Below are 18,528 nucleotides of genomic sequence, written 5' to 3'. Positions count from 1 at the left end.
TTGATACAAATTTCAAAACATAGGTACCAAATGCCTACATTTTTAAAACTGGGTACTAAACAGAAAATTACCTCCTAACATGGGGACTAAGTAGGTAATTAAGCCTATTTTATATTTATGTACAGTAAAAGTTCAAAAAAGTCATAATTTTTTGGAAACTAATTAATCAGAATTTTAATATTTGTTCATGAAGAGTTTATACTTTTTATAAAAGAAATTGTTATGAAGTAACATTTTTAATATTTTGAAATAACCTTTTTAACCTAATATTAATTTTATAATTTTTATTTCATCATATTTTTTAATAAAATTATACTTTAATAATTTATATATGATTAAAGATTATATTCAGACAAAAATACTGCATAATAGAATTAGAAAAATCCAGCTATATTTTTTAAGTGCCATGGCTAATTGGTTGTTATTGTAAATGCATGACAAAAAGATATTTTTAAACATAAATTCAGTAAATACCATTTTAAACATTTATTGATTTAATGAATTTAAATCATCTTAAATAATAAAATTAAAACTGATTTGATTGAAAAATTAAATTAATTCATACATAAAATATCACAATCATCTATAGTTCTTGTGCGAAAAATATAAAGAGGTAATTATTCTATTATATTAGAATTACTTTTATATCTAATCGGATTCAAATTAAATAATCTAATATGTAATAATTATCTAGGATTTGTTTTTTCAAAGATTATCACTCGTCTTCTATTTCTCCCAAAAATAATTCTTTTATCATCTTTTTAGTAATTAATAAAAAATTATATATATTATTGAGTTATAACATGAAAATGAACTCGGCCCGTTCAAAACGCTCAAACTTCGTTCTATACGGACTAGCTTTTCGCTAACCTCACTCACTCACTCTTCTAGAATTCTCTCTGGCTGGTTAGTCTTTCTTACCTCTGAATTTCTTCTTACTCTAGGGTTTCTTGATTCATCTGTTTTTTTATTTTTAATTTTTTTAACATAATAATAATAATAAAAAGTTGCCAATTACCATAATGATTAGTATGTATGGAAGTCTGATTAGTTATACCTACTTGATTGTTAGTTAAAAGGAATTCAAATCCCCAAGCTCAAAAGTTACTCTAAGATGGAATCAGGCATTCATGAGTGTTCCAATTTGTTCTTTTTTGTTGCTTTCTTTGATTCCAATAAATTGGTAGAAGGGAGATGCATCCCAATATTATGGGAGAGGACGCCAATGACATGTTGGAACAGTAAATAGAGGTTCACCAAGAGGATTACCACACAGGTATAAACTGCAAGAAATTTTATTTGCAGTGCAACTATTCAACTAGTTTCTAAGGATAGAGTCTCCCTGAGGAGGGTTACTCCTACTCACCAACGGGGAAAGTGGTGCCAAGGGTACTTGAACCCACCCATGGAGAAGGTTGGAGTTTGTTCTAGATCTTTAACTACTTATCCAATCTACTTTAAGACTTAGTAGATTTTATTGATTATAGTAGGTGAGAAAAAGGGTTTTTAGATTTCCAATATCAGTTCCCAAAAGCATTAGAAAACATAGCATTTTTTCTTGTTTTCTTCAATGTGTCAATGATTGCTTCTTTCAAGAAACCATCTAAATTTTAAATAATAATTTTGGACCTAACCTTGCGCTAAGAGACTAGATACAGAGTAGCATTATTTTCTGGAAAAGGTTCATGATAAGGGATGACCCTAAGTGCTGGAGTTCTAACTACAAAAGTTACTTGAACATTTTGTTCATGTTGTTTTCTTTGAGTCAAGTTTTATGGCATCCCTTGTTTGGGGTCCAGAATAGCTTTCTGAAACTTAAAAGAATGTTTTGTTTTGGTTCTTTTGTCGGTTTTAAATAATTGTACTTTCTTATTCCTATCTCTCTCAGATTTTGTATTCTATTCCTTTTATGGATATACCATGTTCTGGGACTACTGCAATTGCGGCTGTTTTGTCTATATTACCTGCAATAAAGATCATGATTAAACTGGACCATAACATACATATTGGTATATACTAAATAAAATTGAGCATCCGGTGTGCTTCCAAAAAATTTCACCAGCATAGACCATTGTTAAATCTTTAGTACGTGTTAACTTTTTACCTTTTGTTGTGAGTTTTATAGCCCTTTTATTTCACTTCATTGATGACTATTATATTTGAAGTTCTATGTCTGGTGCAGAAACAAAGTGAACTTACTGTGTATCTTTTTGATTGAAGTTTCCAGTAAAAAAAAGGGATGTCAAGTGGAGGAACATACTGGTGTTACACATGCAGGCAGCCAATCAGGATTGCTGGGAGGGATGCCATTTGCCCTTACTGCAATGAAGGCTTCTTGCAAGAACTTGATGACGTGCAAGGGGCAGTGGGGCAAAGAGGTTCTGAACCAAGAAATGGGTTCAGAGATGCTGTTGATAACTTCATGAGGCAGATAATGGGTGGAAGATACATAAACTTTGGCATTCGAATTGGGAGGTCTGGTTCTACCCAACTTCCTCAACGGACTTGGAGTGTGTTTATATTTCCTAGTCAAGAGTCTAGTGCTGATCTGGAAGAATTCTCTTATCAACACGTTACACATTACCAGTTTGGTGCGTCACAATCTTCAATTAATGCAGTGCCAACTATTAAGATCACGCGTGAACAGCTCAATTTTGATTCACTGTGTCCAGTTTGTATAGAAAGATTTGAAGTGGGTTCTGAGGCCAGGAAGATGCCATGTGACCACATTTACCACTCAGACTGTATTGTTCTATGGTTAGTTCGCCATAACTCGTGTCCTGTTTGCCGAAGAAAGCTGCTTCCTGAAAGACATTCTAGTTCTCGTGGTAGTCAAATTTGGGGAAGAAATCATGCCAGTGGTAATAGTGACAATGCTATCTCTAGGGGCAGGGAGAATAGACAGCTCAACAATGGATGGAGGAATCTACTATCATTTTTTACTTTTTGTACCCATTCTGTTCTTCTAATTCAGATACTCAATCGTTTATGCTGAGACTGGGGATACTACTCTTCTATAACTCTTTGACCAGAACACAGGCAGGAATTAACCGAGTTTCATTTTGTCCCGTGGACAAAGGTAATTGACTGTCAAATAATGCTTGTGATCTAAACGACATGAAGTTTGTTCAGGTTGTGAGTTGAACCTAATTCCATATAGATACTAGATCCTACAAGTATATGAAAAATGTTTGTAAATACAGTATTATTATTGGAATCAATTTTCGTTTTGCGTTTTCCGTAGCTTAGAAGTTTTCACATTGGTGCAACCGTAATTTGAAAGGTCCTTTCAGGATGGGTTTGGGACATGGCTGGTGAAGCAATCAAAGTGGAAGGAAAGCTGAGTGATAAAAGCAAAACTACGGAGCTTAGCCCAACTACATATGAATTGCCCTGAATTATACCCTGCTTTGATATTCTTGTATTTTCTTCATGATTAATATATGTGTTACAACTTAAGGAAACAAACATAACACTTGACAAAATTGTACATGCATACAATGGTAAACAGAAAAATATAGGACCATAAGGATACAGTGACCTTGAATTTACATAAAAAAATTGTGATCATCGCTGAATGGAAATGTGTTTAATTTTCATATATGTTAGGTTCCTGGGTTTGGAACCTAACAAGAAAACACTCAAAAGATAGAAACAGAAATAAAAGAATGAGTTTTGCTATTATTCACCGTAATCGAATCTCTTTACAAGGACTGAGTTTGGGAGCATAACCTCCCTCTAGAGAGCCTAACCTCCCTCCTCAGGATGACAAACCCTATTAGACTACAATCAAACAATCGACCCCTCACTACAATTGATTATTTGCTATTTATACAACCAATAACCCCGTTCTTCCTAACTGCTAAGGCAGTTGGGCATTTAATGTTTTATTCCTTCACTTGTAAACTCTCCATCCCTGACAGACGGGGACGGTGGACGAGTATGTACAATACTTCAAGATATTGGCTGGTCGAACGAAGAGGGTACCGGATGAGCAGCTGTTGGGATATTTTCTTGTGGGATTGAAAGAGGACATCCGGAATCAAGTTCGACAGCATGAACCGCAGGAATGGATGGTGGCGATGCGGATCGCAAGGGATGTTGAGGAGTTCCAGAGAGTTGCCGAACGGTCTGAGGACAAGTGTTATAGCCCATACCGATCGGGAGTGGCCGAGCAGTCTAAGGCCATAGAAGACCAATTGTCTAGGGGACGAACGTGCGGTGAGGTGACACGGTTCGAGGCCAATTGCTATAAACCAAGCGGATCGAAAGTTGCCGAGCGGTCTGAGGCCATTGAATGAGTTTTGCTATTATTCACCGTAATCGAATCTCTTTACAAGGACTGAGTTTGGGAGCATAACCTCCCTCTAGAGAGCCTAACCTCCCTCCTCAGGATGACAAACCCTGTTAGACTACAATCAAACAATCGACCCCCCACTACAATTGATTATTTGTTATTTATACAACCAATAACCCCGCTTTTCCTAACAGTTAAGGCAGTTGGGCATTTAATGTTTTATTCCTTCACTCGTAAACTCTCCATCCCTAACATTACACCCCGCTGCCGAACAACCTTGTCCTCAAGGTTGGAAACGGGAGGCTTGATCTCATGGCTCCTCTTCATCATCGTGTACTCATATGAATGGAACCCTCTGGCAACTGCCCTCCAACTCAGGTTTGGAGGTTTGGGTGGTGGCAATTCCTCCTCCAATGACTTCCATTCTTCTTGGATTTTATTAGCTTGCAACATTCTGGTCACCTCTTTTCCAGAATTATAAGCTTCCAACATTCTGGTCACCTCTTTTCCAGAATTATAATCCCTGAAGAAATGGTCTTCGATGTCTTTCAAAGCTTCAAAAATTTCTCTCCCCTCTGCAGGTGTCTCACGAATAGCAAGGCCCTTCTTTTGTTCGCTGGTCCACCTCTTCACAAAATCCATCCTTCTCTCCCGACCATTGATTCTTCCATCCACCTTTCCCTCCTTAGCCTTCATTCCAATTGTAAGCCCGTTCGGCCAATTACTGAGAGATTGTTTGGATTGTAAGACCGTTCGGCCTTTGAATGTAACTGTAAGACCGTTCGGTCAATGACTGGGAGATCGTTTTGAGTGTAAAACCGTTCGGCCTTTGACTGTAAATGTAAGATCGTTCGGTTCCTCCTGTCCTTTCACGTTCGGATTCGGCAGTTCTTTCATGTTCGTTTCCGGACCGTTTGGTTCCTTCAGTCCTCTCGGGTTCGCAGCTTGTAGTGTTAACCCGTTCGGCTTCGTCAAGCCTCTCCCTTTGGGTCCAGTAGTCTTCTCTTGTTCGAATCCGACCGACCGCTCGGCCACTCTCGATCGACCTGGGGTATAGTGCTTGGCCTCCGACCGTTCGGTAACTCTCGATCGGCCTGGGTTATAGCGATCGGCCTCGGACCGTGTTATCTCACCGTTCGTTCGTCTCCAAGACGACTTGTCTTCTATGGCCTCGGACCGCTCGGCCACTCCCGATCGGCATGCGCTGTAGCACTTGTCCTCAGACCGCTCGGCAACTTTCGATCTGCTTGGTTTATAGCAATTGGCCTCGAACCGTGTCACCTCACCGTACGTTCGTCCCCCAGACAATTGGTCTTCTATGGCCTTAGACTGCTCGGCCACTCCCGATCGGTATGGGCTATAGCACTTGTCCTCAGACCGTTCGGCAACTCTCTGGAACTCCTCAACATCCCATGCGATCCGCATCGCCACCATCCATTCCTGCGGTTCATGCTGTCGGACTTGATTCCAGATGTCCTCTTTCAATCCCACAAGAAAATATCCCAACAGCTGCTCGTCCGGTACCCTCTTCGTTCGACCCGCCAATATCTTGAAGTATTGTACATACTCGTCCACTGTCCCCGTCTGTCTCAATGCTGTCAACCGCTCAACAATGGTTCCAAACCTTATCACCAAGGCTTCCTTCAAACCATCCCATGAACGATTCTTGGCTTTCTCCTTCCAAGCTTTGAACCAGTAGCCAACCCTCCCCTCCATGCTCACATACGCTAATCGTACCTTCTCCTCTTCCGCTACTCCTTGAAATTCGAAGAATCGCTCCGCCCAATTGATCCAGTTCAATGTATCTAATCCTTGGAACACGGGCAGCTCCACCCTCTTTCTCCAATTGAACCGCTCACCTTCTCCACCCCTAATTTCGTCCTTGCGTCTCGTACTCCTATTGGCGTTCACAGGCGCCTGACTGTCGTCAGACAGTTCCCCTTGAATGCGGTGCCGTCCCCCCGATAATCGCCTCCCTTCTTGAAGATCCTGGCGTGTGGCTGCCGAGTCTTGTCAAACTGCCGCCGTTTTCACCTTCATTTCCTCCCTTCAGTATGTTGATCTTCATCTACAAACCCTGGACTGCCTTCTAATCCCTTTTCCTGGTTCCACACCCTTCCTCCAAGAACTCGCAAGAGTCCTTTGGTTTCCTGCCACATTTCTTGCATATTTCTTCTCCATTCTGCTAGCTCCCTTTTCTGTTCGTTGATCCTCCTTTCCCAAGAATTGTCTCTTCCTTCCATGCTTCCCCCTTTCTTGACCACTTCTTGATCCGTTCTTGACCCCTCTCCTAAGGATATCCGGCAGGTCGAACCAATTGTTAGGTTCCTGGGTTTGGAACCTAACAAGAAAACACTCAAAAGATAGAAACAGAAATGAAAGAATGAGTTTTGTTATTATTCACCGTAATCGAATCTCTTTACAAGGAATGAGTTTGGGAGCATAACCTCCCTCTAGAGAGCCTAACCTCCCTCCTCAAGATGACAAACCCTGTTAGACTACAATCAAACAATCGACCCCCCACTACAATTGATTATTTGCTATTTATACAACCAATAACCCCGCTCTTCCTAACTGCTAAGGCAGTTAAGGCAGTTGGGCATTTAATGTTTTATTCCTTCACTCGTAAACTCTCCATCCCTAACAATATATTTCTGCAATCATCAATATTTGCACAATGTTGATTAGGTAATTAGGAGAAAGGGAATTTTTTATAAGAAATCAGAAGGATTGTTAGGTTGGCAAAATGTGTTACAGGGTCTCTCAAATCTTAAATACCATGCTAATATTTTTCTCAGTTTGTGTTCCATACTGAACTTAAAGAATATACCATCTCTTTTTTATATTCATTATAGTTTCTTTCTTTTCATTCTTACATGTTAAACCAGTTCTGTCAGTCTCTACTTGTTTCTCATTGCAACCTATTCCTATTTTGTTTTATAGCATTCACATGTGTTATATAGCTCTACTTGCTATTGGTGCTGCATATTCTATAGAATTTTACTTTTTTTGTGGCCTACCACATTATTTGAGAACTTGCATTTCTTCCTGCATCCGTAGATTTCAATATGCACCCAAATGGGGTGGTGAAATGACCAGTTTGTCTGTGATAGAATATAAAATACAAACCTTTTTAAATAAAACACACTCAACCCTATGCACACAGTGTACTCTGCACACAGAATAAATATTTTCGTTAGAGAAAATATATACGCGCTGCACTCCACACTAAAAATTATTTCTTTCTTTCTACAAAATTGAACCTTGCGCCACAAATATATATCTCTCTCTAATAAACAAAAACATGTTCTACTCTAATATATATTTTCCAGATAAAACTACGGACTACTTTTTCATTCATATAAAATGGTTTTAAATAATCGTAAACATATCACAGGCGGTGGGTCTTTACAAGAAAACGTAAAACGCACAACAACAAACAAAATATTAAAAAATAAATCTTAATATTTTAAAGTTTATTTAATAAAACTTTTCCATAAACTTTAAAACCATCATTTTCATCCTGATCAACTTTCTTAATTCCTGAAACGATGTTGTAGGTAATGGCTTCATGAATATATCATCTATTTGCTTTTTTCTTTCTACATGTTTCAGTATCACGCTCCCTTCCTTTACCTTTTCCTGGATGAAATGAAAACGGACATCAATATGTTTGCTCCTCTCGTGATTGACTGGGTTCTTTACCAGCTCAATTGTTAATCTATTATCTTCTCGGATCAACACCTTTTCTTCTTGCATTATCTCTAGATTCTTCAATAGGTTTCCAGCCATATTCCATGTCGGACACTCGAAGATGTTGCCACGTATTCAACCTCACACGTTGATAATGCAACAATTGGTTGTTTCTTTGAGAGTCAAGTAATTTAATTGATTATACTAACCATGCAAATTAAACAAATACCTAAACATGTGTCAAACAAACATTTCAAGTATACAATGACCGACCATACATTACAAGCAATGACCGAACACTTGACTTGACCATCCAGATTATATGAATATTTAGCTTGAGGTCGTTCGTGCACCCAGGGGTGTAGTAACTAGAAAACCATCAGTTGTCACCCAGGGCTAATCCGTTATAACTCACCTAAGACCCTATAGGCTAGGACCTCCTACTATTCTCACGACATGACTTACCCATCTCTACTGGAGACTTGGTAATCATTAGAATGTCAGGATGAATGTCGTGGATTTCGCTGTCCATATTCATACTTTACCACCACATTGATAACCAAGAGACATTCCTTCTTGGAATTCTCTTTCATACTAGTTGGAACATCATACCATACTTTCAATTTGACACCATTATGATAATGCATACATAAGCCATCAAAGAAATTGGAACAATTAATTAAAATAACACACTGGAATAAATATAAATATGGGCTGAACAGAAATCATCAAACATATATGAACAATATCGAACAAGGAACCATTCTAAATACATCAAGAGTGTGACACAACATCCGGACACAAAAACGAAAAGACACACAAGACACAAAATAGATTTACACAATACTCAATGATTCTGGAAAAAGAAAAGGAGTAGACAACACCCATCACACAGGATAAGAGAAAGCAGATACTCATCGAAATCATTCAAGCAATTCAAAACATGGCAAAATAATGAATCAACTTAAGAGGTGAATCAAAAGCAACAGAACCTCATAGATGCACTATCAGTGTTTCTCTCAAGTGTTTAGGGAAAAAAAGAATTTCAACTCAATGCACTCAAGAAAGCAAGCAACAACAAACTTGGCAAGCCTCTAATATCAACACTCAAAACATATGCATGTTCAAATCAAAAGTTCTTTTATGGATGTAATGGAGCCAAGGACAAGGGAGGATAACATATGGATGAGAAGCTATAAACCAAAAGAAATAGAGGAGCAATGGGGAACAAGTGTAAACACAGTCAAATCACACCCAAACCTCTAATTCAATCCTCTTCTTGACTCCATTATTCACAATTTTTTTTTTCATTTTTCTTTATTTTTTTCTTTCTTTTCTCATCTTGTCTCTTTTTTTTCTTCCTTTTCTCTCTATTTAGGACACGACTGTAAGAGACAAGATACACAATATCTTTACAAATAAAAAACAAGAAAAGGAACCAACTAGACAATGCATATGAATCCCCAAGGAGACCACACTTGCTCTCAAAACACTTTCAAAGCTCCAAAATTCCTAAGGTTAAGGTTATCATGGTTTTTCACTTAAGTGTGATTAATTAACTTGAAAATAAAGAACAGGGGAAAAGCAAGGCTCAAAGGGTTTATCAAAGGATCAAAACAAGGTAAGCTTATTTGGCTAGAGAGGCTCAAGAACAAACTGCCTTTCTCACTTTCAAACATGCATATCAATCAAGAATTATCAACAAGATTCAAGCCAAGACATATGTGCAAGTATTCAAGAGACATATCACACAAGAAAGAACATAAAGTGACTCAATTCTCACATGGGGTATTTGTCACAATCAAATCAACCTCTTAAACATCATAATCATCTTCCCAAGCAAAGAAACGCAAGAATTTCAAACCATAAGTCTCAATTGAGTGAAGTGAAAGACGAGTCTACAACTTAAACAAAATCCAGAAATGAAGAGAATCATGCAAAATTGTATACAACACACGACAAAAACAACCTAAAACAGAAAATTTTAGCAAAGAAAACCAAAACTAACAAAGAAAAACCAAAATCTCCCCCAATAGACCACACTTAAACAACACAGTGTCCTCAATGTGTCATAAGCATAAGATTAGAAATCAAAACAGTGAACAGATCATGGACAAGTGCAATAAAAGTAGGGACAGGGTGAGAAGGAAAAAGAAAACTCCCCTAGGTTAGGGTGGAAGCTGCCAATTTTGGACTATCAGGGATATGTCTTCCACCATTGGATCCAGTAAGGAAGTTTTGAGGAAGAACTGCTTCATCCTCCAAATTTAATCGAGTAGGGAAATGTCTTCCACAACTGGATCTAAGAAGTGATTGTTGATGAGCGGGTTCAGCCGGTGCCTATTGATCTTCAAACTGTTGTGTATGTAAGCACCTTTGTCTTCCATTGTGGGTGCATGTTGGTCAAATTCATGTGTACCTCCTGCAATAGGGTTAGTGCAATGTGGTTCCAAAGAAATGACATGCAGGGGTATAACACCCAATCCCAATGTAACAGGCTGAACCTCAGATATACCCTCAGAACATGAATCAAGTTCAAATTTAGAAGCAATATCAACAACAGACTCAGATTCATGTTCAGTGCATGGAGAATAAACATTCAGATGTGATAGCAAAAAGTGGTTCTCATCATGCAAAGAGGAAGAATTAAAAGCATGCTCATCAACAATACAATCATCAACATACCTATCAATTGCATAATCATGAACGACATAATCATCAACAACATAATCAAACTGAGGTATGTTTACCTCCACTTCCCTAAAGATTGATTGAGTGGTGAAGATGAAAGTGGTCTACCTGGCTCAAAAGTGTTGCTCAAACCTTCCTGGTCCTCCAATTCTTCATTAGTCTCCTTAGGTGCAATAGTAGGGTCATAGGAAGGTGGGAAAGTAGGTGACACAGTGAGCACATGACTCTGGTTCCCATCTCCTATGTTGATGGCACTGACATCTTGAAACTGTTTCTGATTAAGCTGTGTGGCCATCTGCCCAATCTGATCAGTCAAACTCTGAATGGATGCTCTGGTCTCTTGCATGAACTGAATGTTTTGCATGGCCATCTGCCTCAATAACTCCTCCAATGTAGGCTAAGAAGTAAAGGGTTGAGGAGCTATTTGGGCAGGAGCATCATGTTGCTGACTCTGGTATTACTGGACTAGTGAAGGCATACAAGAGCTTTGGAATGATGGTTCTTGATATTGATTCTGAGGAGTACCATACCATCCCAAGTTAGGATCATTCCATCCAGGATCGTTGTTGTACCCTGAGCAGGGAAGAATTCATCCAGAAATAAATGCTTAAGATCTTCCCAATAAGTTACAGATCCGTGAGGAAGAGAATAAACCCAATCCTTTGCTGCTCCTTGTAATGAGTGCGGAAATGCCCTTAAGAAAATGTGATCATCCAAGACATGTGGAGGTTTCATCGCAGAGCAAATGAGATGGAACTTCTCCAAATGTTTATGTGGGCATTCACCTGCAAAACCATGAAACTCGGGCAACAAATGTATCAGTCCAGTGTTGAGAACGCAATGAACATCATCCTAAGTAAGTGGAACCGACTCCCAAAGAGAACTATCAGAAGTTGGAGGATGAGCCATATTGTTCTCAGCATAAAAATCAGCAAAATATGAATTACAATCAGAGTAACATGCAGAAGGAGAATCAAAATCAGAAGCACTGACAGAATAAGCACTATTCACATAACCAAAATAGGTAGACATGTAGAAGGAAGGGGGAAGGTAGAAAGGAAATGCACAAAATTATGAAAGAAACAAAACAAAACACAATTAAACACGCAACTCACACACACAATAACGACACACAAAACAGAACAAAAGACCTAAGACCGAATCGTTGGTCCCTGGCAACGGCGCCAAAATTTGATGTGGCTGTCGCGGCCCATCAAATTTGATGTGCATTAAGAATGCAGTATAGTGCTAGGAAGTGACTCCTAGTTCGTCTCTCAAGGACCAAATGTGGTTCGAGTCTTAAGTCAAACACGTAGTGGGGGGGTGGGGGAGAGGGGGGGTTTGACAGTGTTTTTGCAAATAGAAATGAAACTATAATTTAAACATAACTAAATATGAAAAACAGTAAAAGTCGAATGGTCCATCACAAGGCCGAACAGTGTGAATGTAAAACTAGCTCATGGAAATGAAAATCAACACTTAAACAAGCCTAACGGTGTTAAGTTTACCGAACGGTATTAAACAGTAAAATGGAAATGAATTAAACCGTAGGAAAACCGAATGAAATAAAAGCAAGATCGAGTGGAAATTAAAACTGGACAACTAAACAATTGGATGCAGACCAAGGCTGAACGGTCTTAAACAATGAAGGTTGCAAAGTTAAAACGCACGGGAAACTAAAACCGGATAGTGCTAACATCAGGAACGAACAAGTCGTTCGGTCTGTTAAAGACCGAACAGTGTAAAACAATACAACCGAACAAAGTAAATGCAACAGAGTCATAAGCTGAACGACACAAGAAAAGACCAAACGTCTACAGAGAATGCAGCAACAATAAACACGCAAAATCTAAAACGCAACAGAATCAAAATGCAACTGAACTTAAAACGAAAACAATAACAGTAGAAGCGAAACTTAAACAACAGAATGTGAAATTGCAAATGGAAAATGCCCCACAAACATAAAACGCCATGAACAGTAAAATAACGAACTGCAACAGTAAAGAGGACGAAATGAACAGTAGAACGCAACAATGAACAGTAAAATGCAAGAGCGAAGAAGACAATGAACAGTGAAATAAAACTAAAAAGTGAATGCATCAATGATTTCAACTCTTAAATTGCACTGTAACCAAGATTCAATACATGGAAATGAAAGAGAAATAAAACCTAAACCTCCCCAAAGGGGGAGGAGGAAGAAAATGCTCCCCAAGAACAGGTACGTAGTGGTGGCTGGGAGACTTACAGAGAAATCTGCTTTTTGGGTTTTTGTATAACCAAAAGACCAAAAATGCCCTCCTAATGGGCTTGTCCTACAAAATGACCTACAATATGGCCCAAAGTCCTAAAGTTTAACTCAGTAACCTTCTAAAACGCTACACTATTGACGTGCCCATCCTCTTGAAGTCCCAGAATGTGCTTCCAACACTACTGCTAAGTTCTCTGGTCATCTCATCTGACCGTTCGGTCATTTTAGGCTCCCATCGTTCGGTCAATAATGGTCTGCAGGCTCAGGAAATGGTGTGCAGTGCAGTCTTCATAAGACTGTTCGGTCAAGAGCAATTGTTGAGACCGTTCGATTCTTAGTGCTCGTGAATTCAGTTCAGGCTCTAGCTCACCATTCGGTCACTACAAAACCATTCCCGTGCTCACCCATTATGTTGAATAGTGCTCAGGTGGTAGCTGACCGTTCGGACCGTTCGGTCATGAAAGGCTCATACCATTCGGTTCAAGGAACACATGCACTACCGTTCGATTGAAGAGTGTTTTGCCATTCAGTGTAAGCTTTCACAGACGTTCGTTATATGGTTCCACACACCGTTCGGTTCTATGATGCTCGCCCATTCTATTCAACAGTTGAGTTTGGTTTCCACAAGAGTGATGCTCGGTCATTTATTGCAGGTTCGGGAACTGATTGGTGCAAACTTCATCAAACCGTTTGGTCATCAAGCTCTGCATGTTTCTCTGACAATTCAGTGAAGCCTATAGAAGACCGTTTGGTCAAGGCTTCAGCAGACCATACGGTGTAGGTATTCAGCAGACCGTACAACCACAAGACTACAGTTGATTGTCGTTCGGTCATGTCTTTCACCGACCATTCGGTCACGGACCATTCGCCCAAGCCTTCAAAAGATTGTTCGGCCCTCTTCAGCAGATCCTTACTCAACCCTTCAACAGTGATTGTCCTTCACAAAATGATTGAAATAATTATGCCCAAATAATTTAAATTAATTAAAATAAGAATTATTCTTGAAATTAAGTCTAAATAGTGAAAATGAGATAAAAATGGAGAATTAAACACAATTTACTAACACAATATGGTGCAAAAAGCTAAGTTAGTAGTAGAAAATAATGACTCATCAATAGGTAAGGCCCATGAGAGACCAAACGCATTTAAAACCAATACAAGTACGAGATCGAGCACTAGTACAAGACCGAGTGCTACGAATAGGCCACTGTTAACACTCGACAAGTGTACCGAATCGTATCAAGTAATAATAAAATGGTAAGACCAAGTATCATTTACCAAAGGACTCATGGCCTAAACAATTATGTGATTTGTTGATTAAATTGGACTTGTAAACAAAATCTTGTAGGTTTAGATGCAGATACTGAAAAGTAAATATGAATGCATCTGTTGATCAATTAGATCAAAAGAAGCAAAAGTGATTAATGTAAAATATGAATGATTATGTTGTTGGGGTTTCCGATTCATTTTATTCACTCTCATGTATTCAAGAATTCATCTTTTTTCATTAATGTTAATGTCACTTTCTAATTTACCTTAAACCCGATGTCTCGGTGAAGAAAGCCTACTCCTAATCACTAGTTTACAATGTCTTGTCTCCCTAGAAATTATTCATGCATTACATTCGCACAAAAGCTTAAAGGCAACCAATCCTCCTATCCCTATGTCTAGGCAATATTGCTCTTGGGAGAATTTCTTCAATTCTAGATTTACTTATATGTATCCATACAAATAATATCAATGATCATGCAATTGAATGAGTTAAACAAAACATGCATAGAGCATAGAAGAAAAACCCTAACAATTAATGAAATAAAGCATATAGAATCAAGAACAAATTCAATACATGAGAGTTTTTAAGGATTACATCGGTTCCCCAACAACAATGAAGGTTTAGTTGACCATAGACATGGTGAAACTAGATGAAAAACAATGAAAGAATGAAAGATAGAACCCCAGAATTTGAAGAATAGAGCTTGAGCATCCAAAATCCTCCTTCAAGGGGTGAAGAAAGTGTGATTTCGCCTCTTTCTGTCCAAAGATACTAACCCTAATTCGACTAAAACATTATATAGTTTCCTAAGGATTACAAAAACTAGGCCCAATCCCAAATTATTGGCGCTCAGCAACACTTTTACCGCTCAGTAGTAAGTGCGGGTATTCAGAATTGACACTCAACTGCAGTTTTGGGCCTTAGCGGTGAATGGGGACTCCAGAGTGCCGCTCAACGGTAATATTGGTGCTCAGCGGTGACTGCGACTCTTCTTTTAAGCACTTTCACTTCCTTTCTTGAGTTCAGCTCCTTACTACTTCAACTTCTTTCATCTAATTTATCTCAATTCCTGGAAAGCAAGGAAAGCCAAGCAAAAACCCATCCAACTCTCTTATTTCCAAAACATAAGAAAAAGCATGATTCCAAGCTAGTTTCTACGTCATAAAGGTTGTTTTTTATGTAAAAATTAAGTATAAAAATAACAGCTTTTCAACTTCTATCAACCACATACCCCTCTAAGACTGTTAAGACTCCGACAAGTGTACCAAATCGTATCAAGTAATAAAATGGTAAAACTAAGTATTGTATCTCAAAGGACTCATGACCTAAACAATTATGTGATTTCTTGATTAAATAAGACTTGAAAACAAACTCTTTTAGGTTTAGAATGCAAATACTAAAAAATGAATATGCATGCAATTTGATCAATTGGACAAAAGTGCAAAGATGAACGAAATTGATATTATGAATGAATATGTTGTTGGGGTTAGATTTCACCTAGTTTACTCTCATGTATATGCGAATTCTACTTCTTCATTAATGTCAATGTTACTCTCTAAAACACTTAAAACCCGATTCCTCGGCGAAGAAAGCCTCTCCTTACTATTAGTTCAAATAATTCCTAGCATTCCTAATAATTAATTCTGAAGAACAGAAGCTTAAGACAACCAGAACTCATACCCTCATTCCTGAGCAATACTACTTCTCGGAATAATTCTCCAGGTTATGAATTATAAGATACCATCCGGTACTCATGCAAATCATACATCATGCTAAAAAATGAGTTAAACGAATCAAGCATTACACAAAGAAGAATTACTCGAAAAATTAATGAAAGAAGCATATAAAATGAGGAATCAATTCAATACATGAGAGTTTACAAAGGTTACATCATCCCCAACAACAAATAGAGTTTAGTTCACCATTGACATGGTGAAACTAGATGAACAATGGAAAAAGAATGAAAGATAGAACCCTAGAAATTGAAGATAGAAGCTTCCGCATCCAAATTCGCCTTCAAGGGAGCAAGGAATGTGTTTCTGAGCCCATTCCGTCCAAAGATACAAACCTTAGGAGGTGCAAGTCCTTAAATGGAACATAAAAATAACAAAAAACGGGTCCCAGCCTACCAGACTGGCGCTCAGCGCCCACTTATGGAACTCAGTGGTGTGCGGGTCAGAAGTTGCGCTCAGGGTCAACTCAGAAGGCAAGCAAGCATGGTATGTCTCGTCATAGTTGCGCTCAGCGCCCCTGAAAATGGCGCCCGAGCATGAGCCAGGAACATCTTGCGCTGAAGGCTCCAGAAAAGGGCAACCAAGCGTGAGATAGCTTACTTTGGTGATGAGGGCCCCCAAAGTGGCTCTCAGCGCTATTGTGATCTCCCTTCTTTGATGCTTTTCCATCTTTTCCTAAGTTCCAACTCCTTACTACTTTCAAATCTTCTTCCAAATCATCTCAATTCATGTTGAAAACACTGAAATCTAGTAAAAAGCCATCAAATTCACCTTCAACTCTGTTATTCATCAAAACAATGATTCCAAGCTAGTTTCTAAGTCAAAAAGAGTGTTTTTAGTATTAAAATTAAGTATCAAATAACGGTAAATTCAACCGTTATCAAAGATCGATCGCTACAAAGAGACCACACACCCACTAAGACCGATCGTTACTGAAAACGGTTGAAAAACCGTTATTTTTATACTTAATTTTGACATCAAAAACACCCTTTATGACTTAGAAACTAGCTTGAAATCGTGCTTTTGCTTAAGTTATGGAAATAAGAGAGTTGGATGGGTTTTATGCTTATTTTTTCTTGTTTTGGCAGGAATTTAGAGGAATTGGATGAAAGAAGTTGAAGTAGCAAGGAGTTGGACTCAAGAAAGGAAGGAAAAGTGCACAAAAGAAGAATAGCAGCCACCGCTGAGCGCCATGTCACCGTTGAGGGCCAATTCAAGTATTGCAGTCACCGCTAAGCGCAATCGCTGAGGGCTAATTCAAGTATCGCAGTCACTGTTGAGCGTCATTCTACCGCTAAGCGCCAGAGTCTGCTGTTGAGTACACTTTCTCACGCCTGAGCACCGTCGCTGAGCGTCATTCTAAGTACCGCACTTACCGCTAAGCGCAATTCCTTCCACTGAGCGCTATTTACTTGGGCTTGGGCCAATTTTCTGTATTTTTAATAAACTATATAAGGGTTTAGTCGACCTAGGGTTGATATCTTTGGACAGAAAGAGCGAAATTACACTCCTTTCACCCCTCGAATGCGGATTTTGGATGCGGAAGCTCCAATCTTCAACTTTTAGGGTTCTATCTTTCATTCTTTTCATTAGTTTCATCTAGTTTCACCATGTCTATGGTGAACTAAACCTCCATTGTTGTTGGGGAAATGATGTAATCCTTTGAAACTCTCATGTATTGAATTGATTCTTGATTATATATGCTTTACTTCATTAATTGTTAGGGTTTTTCCTCTATACTCTATGCTTGCTTTGTTTAACTCATTCATAGCATGATAATTGATTTTGTCGATATGGACACATACGGGAAAATCTAGAACTGGGCAAATTCTCCCAGAAGCAATATTACCTAGACATAGGAATAGGAGGATCGGTTGCCTTTAAGCTTCTTGCGAATGCAATGCATGATTAATTTCTAGGGAGATAAGACATTGTGAACTAGTACTTAGGATTAGGCTTTCTTCACAGGGACATCAGGTTTAAGGTAAATTAGAAAGTGGCATTAATATGAATGAAGAAAGATGAATTCATAAATACATGAGAGTGTATAGGATAAGTCGAAAATCCCAACAACATAATCATTCCATATTTTACATCAAGCACTTTTGCATCTTTCAATCCAATTGATCAACACTTGCATTCATGTTTACTTTTCCGTAATATAAACACAACAATTTCGTTTACAAGTCTTATTTAATCAAGAAATCATATAATTGTGTAGGCCTTGAGTCTCTTGGGAAATGATACTTGGTCTTACCATTTATTATTACTTGATACGATTCGGTACACTTGCCGAAGTGTTAACAGATACGAAGAGACCACACACCCCACTAAGACCGATCGGTACTAAGAGACCACACACCCCACTAAGATCGATCGCTATGTCTCAACAGGATACTAGTACCAGATCGATCGGTCATTTAACTGAAAAACTCTACAGAAGTAGAACTCAGTTAAGACCGAACCTAAGAAGAAAGCCGAAAGGTCAATGAATGACACTCGGCGATTTGGATAATTTCTACAGAATAACTGCAGAATTATGATCCACAACTATCTTTACCAGTTACTACAACTTCCCAACTTCTAATCCTCC

At 38.5% G+C, this 18,528-nt stretch overlaps 2 protein-coding genes and 1 pseudogene across 2 annotated transcripts; 1 reads left to right on the top strand and 2 right to left on the bottom strand.

The window, feature by feature from the left end:
• The first annotated feature begins 811 nt into the window (after positions 1-811).
• Positions 812-3,243, top strand: LOC124848261 (E3 ubiquitin-protein ligase RZF1-like). Its single transcript, XM_047325901.2, has 2 exons — positions 812-906; positions 2,221-3,243. Exon 2 carries the CDS (start codon positions 2,240-2,242, stop codon positions 2,993-2,995), a length of 756 nt encoding a protein of 251 aa, XP_047181857.1. The 5' UTR covers positions 812-906; positions 2,221-2,239; the 3' UTR covers positions 2,996-3,243.
• A 1,258-nt stretch (positions 3,244-4,501) lies between these two features.
• On the bottom strand, positions 4,502-4,993 carry LOC148198464 (uncharacterized). The gene has a single exon (XM_088115487.1). The coding sequence runs from the start codon at positions 4,991-4,993 to the stop codon at positions 4,517-4,519; it is 477 nt and encodes a 158-aa protein (XP_087971613.1). The 3' UTR covers positions 4,502-4,516.
• A 90-nt stretch (positions 4,994-5,083) lies between these two features.
• LOC148198463 (uncharacterized) lies at positions 5,084-6,687 on the bottom strand (annotated as a pseudogene).
• Positions 6,688-18,528: the final 11,841 nt, after the last annotated feature.

Source organism: Vigna umbellata, chromosome 5 (assembly GCF_029865625.1).
Source record: "Vigna umbellata cultivar VRB3 chromosome 5, Vumbellata_1.0, whole genome shotgun sequence".
Lineage (NCBI taxonomy): Eukaryota > Viridiplantae > Streptophyta > Magnoliopsida > Fabales > Fabaceae > Vigna > Vigna umbellata.
The sequence above is the reverse complement of the archived record's forward strand: the minus strand, read 5'-3'. Positions and strand labels throughout refer to the sequence as shown.

Excerpts from the sequence above, each read along its gene's own strand:
- LOC148198464 (XM_088115487.1), bottom strand. The coding sequence starts at position 4,993 with ATGAAGGCTAAGGAGGGAAAGGTGGATGGAAGAATCAATGGTCGGGAG.
- LOC124848261 (XM_047325901.2), top strand. The coding sequence starts at position 2,240 with ATGTCAAGTGGAGGAACATACTGGTGTTACACATGCAGGCAGCCAATC.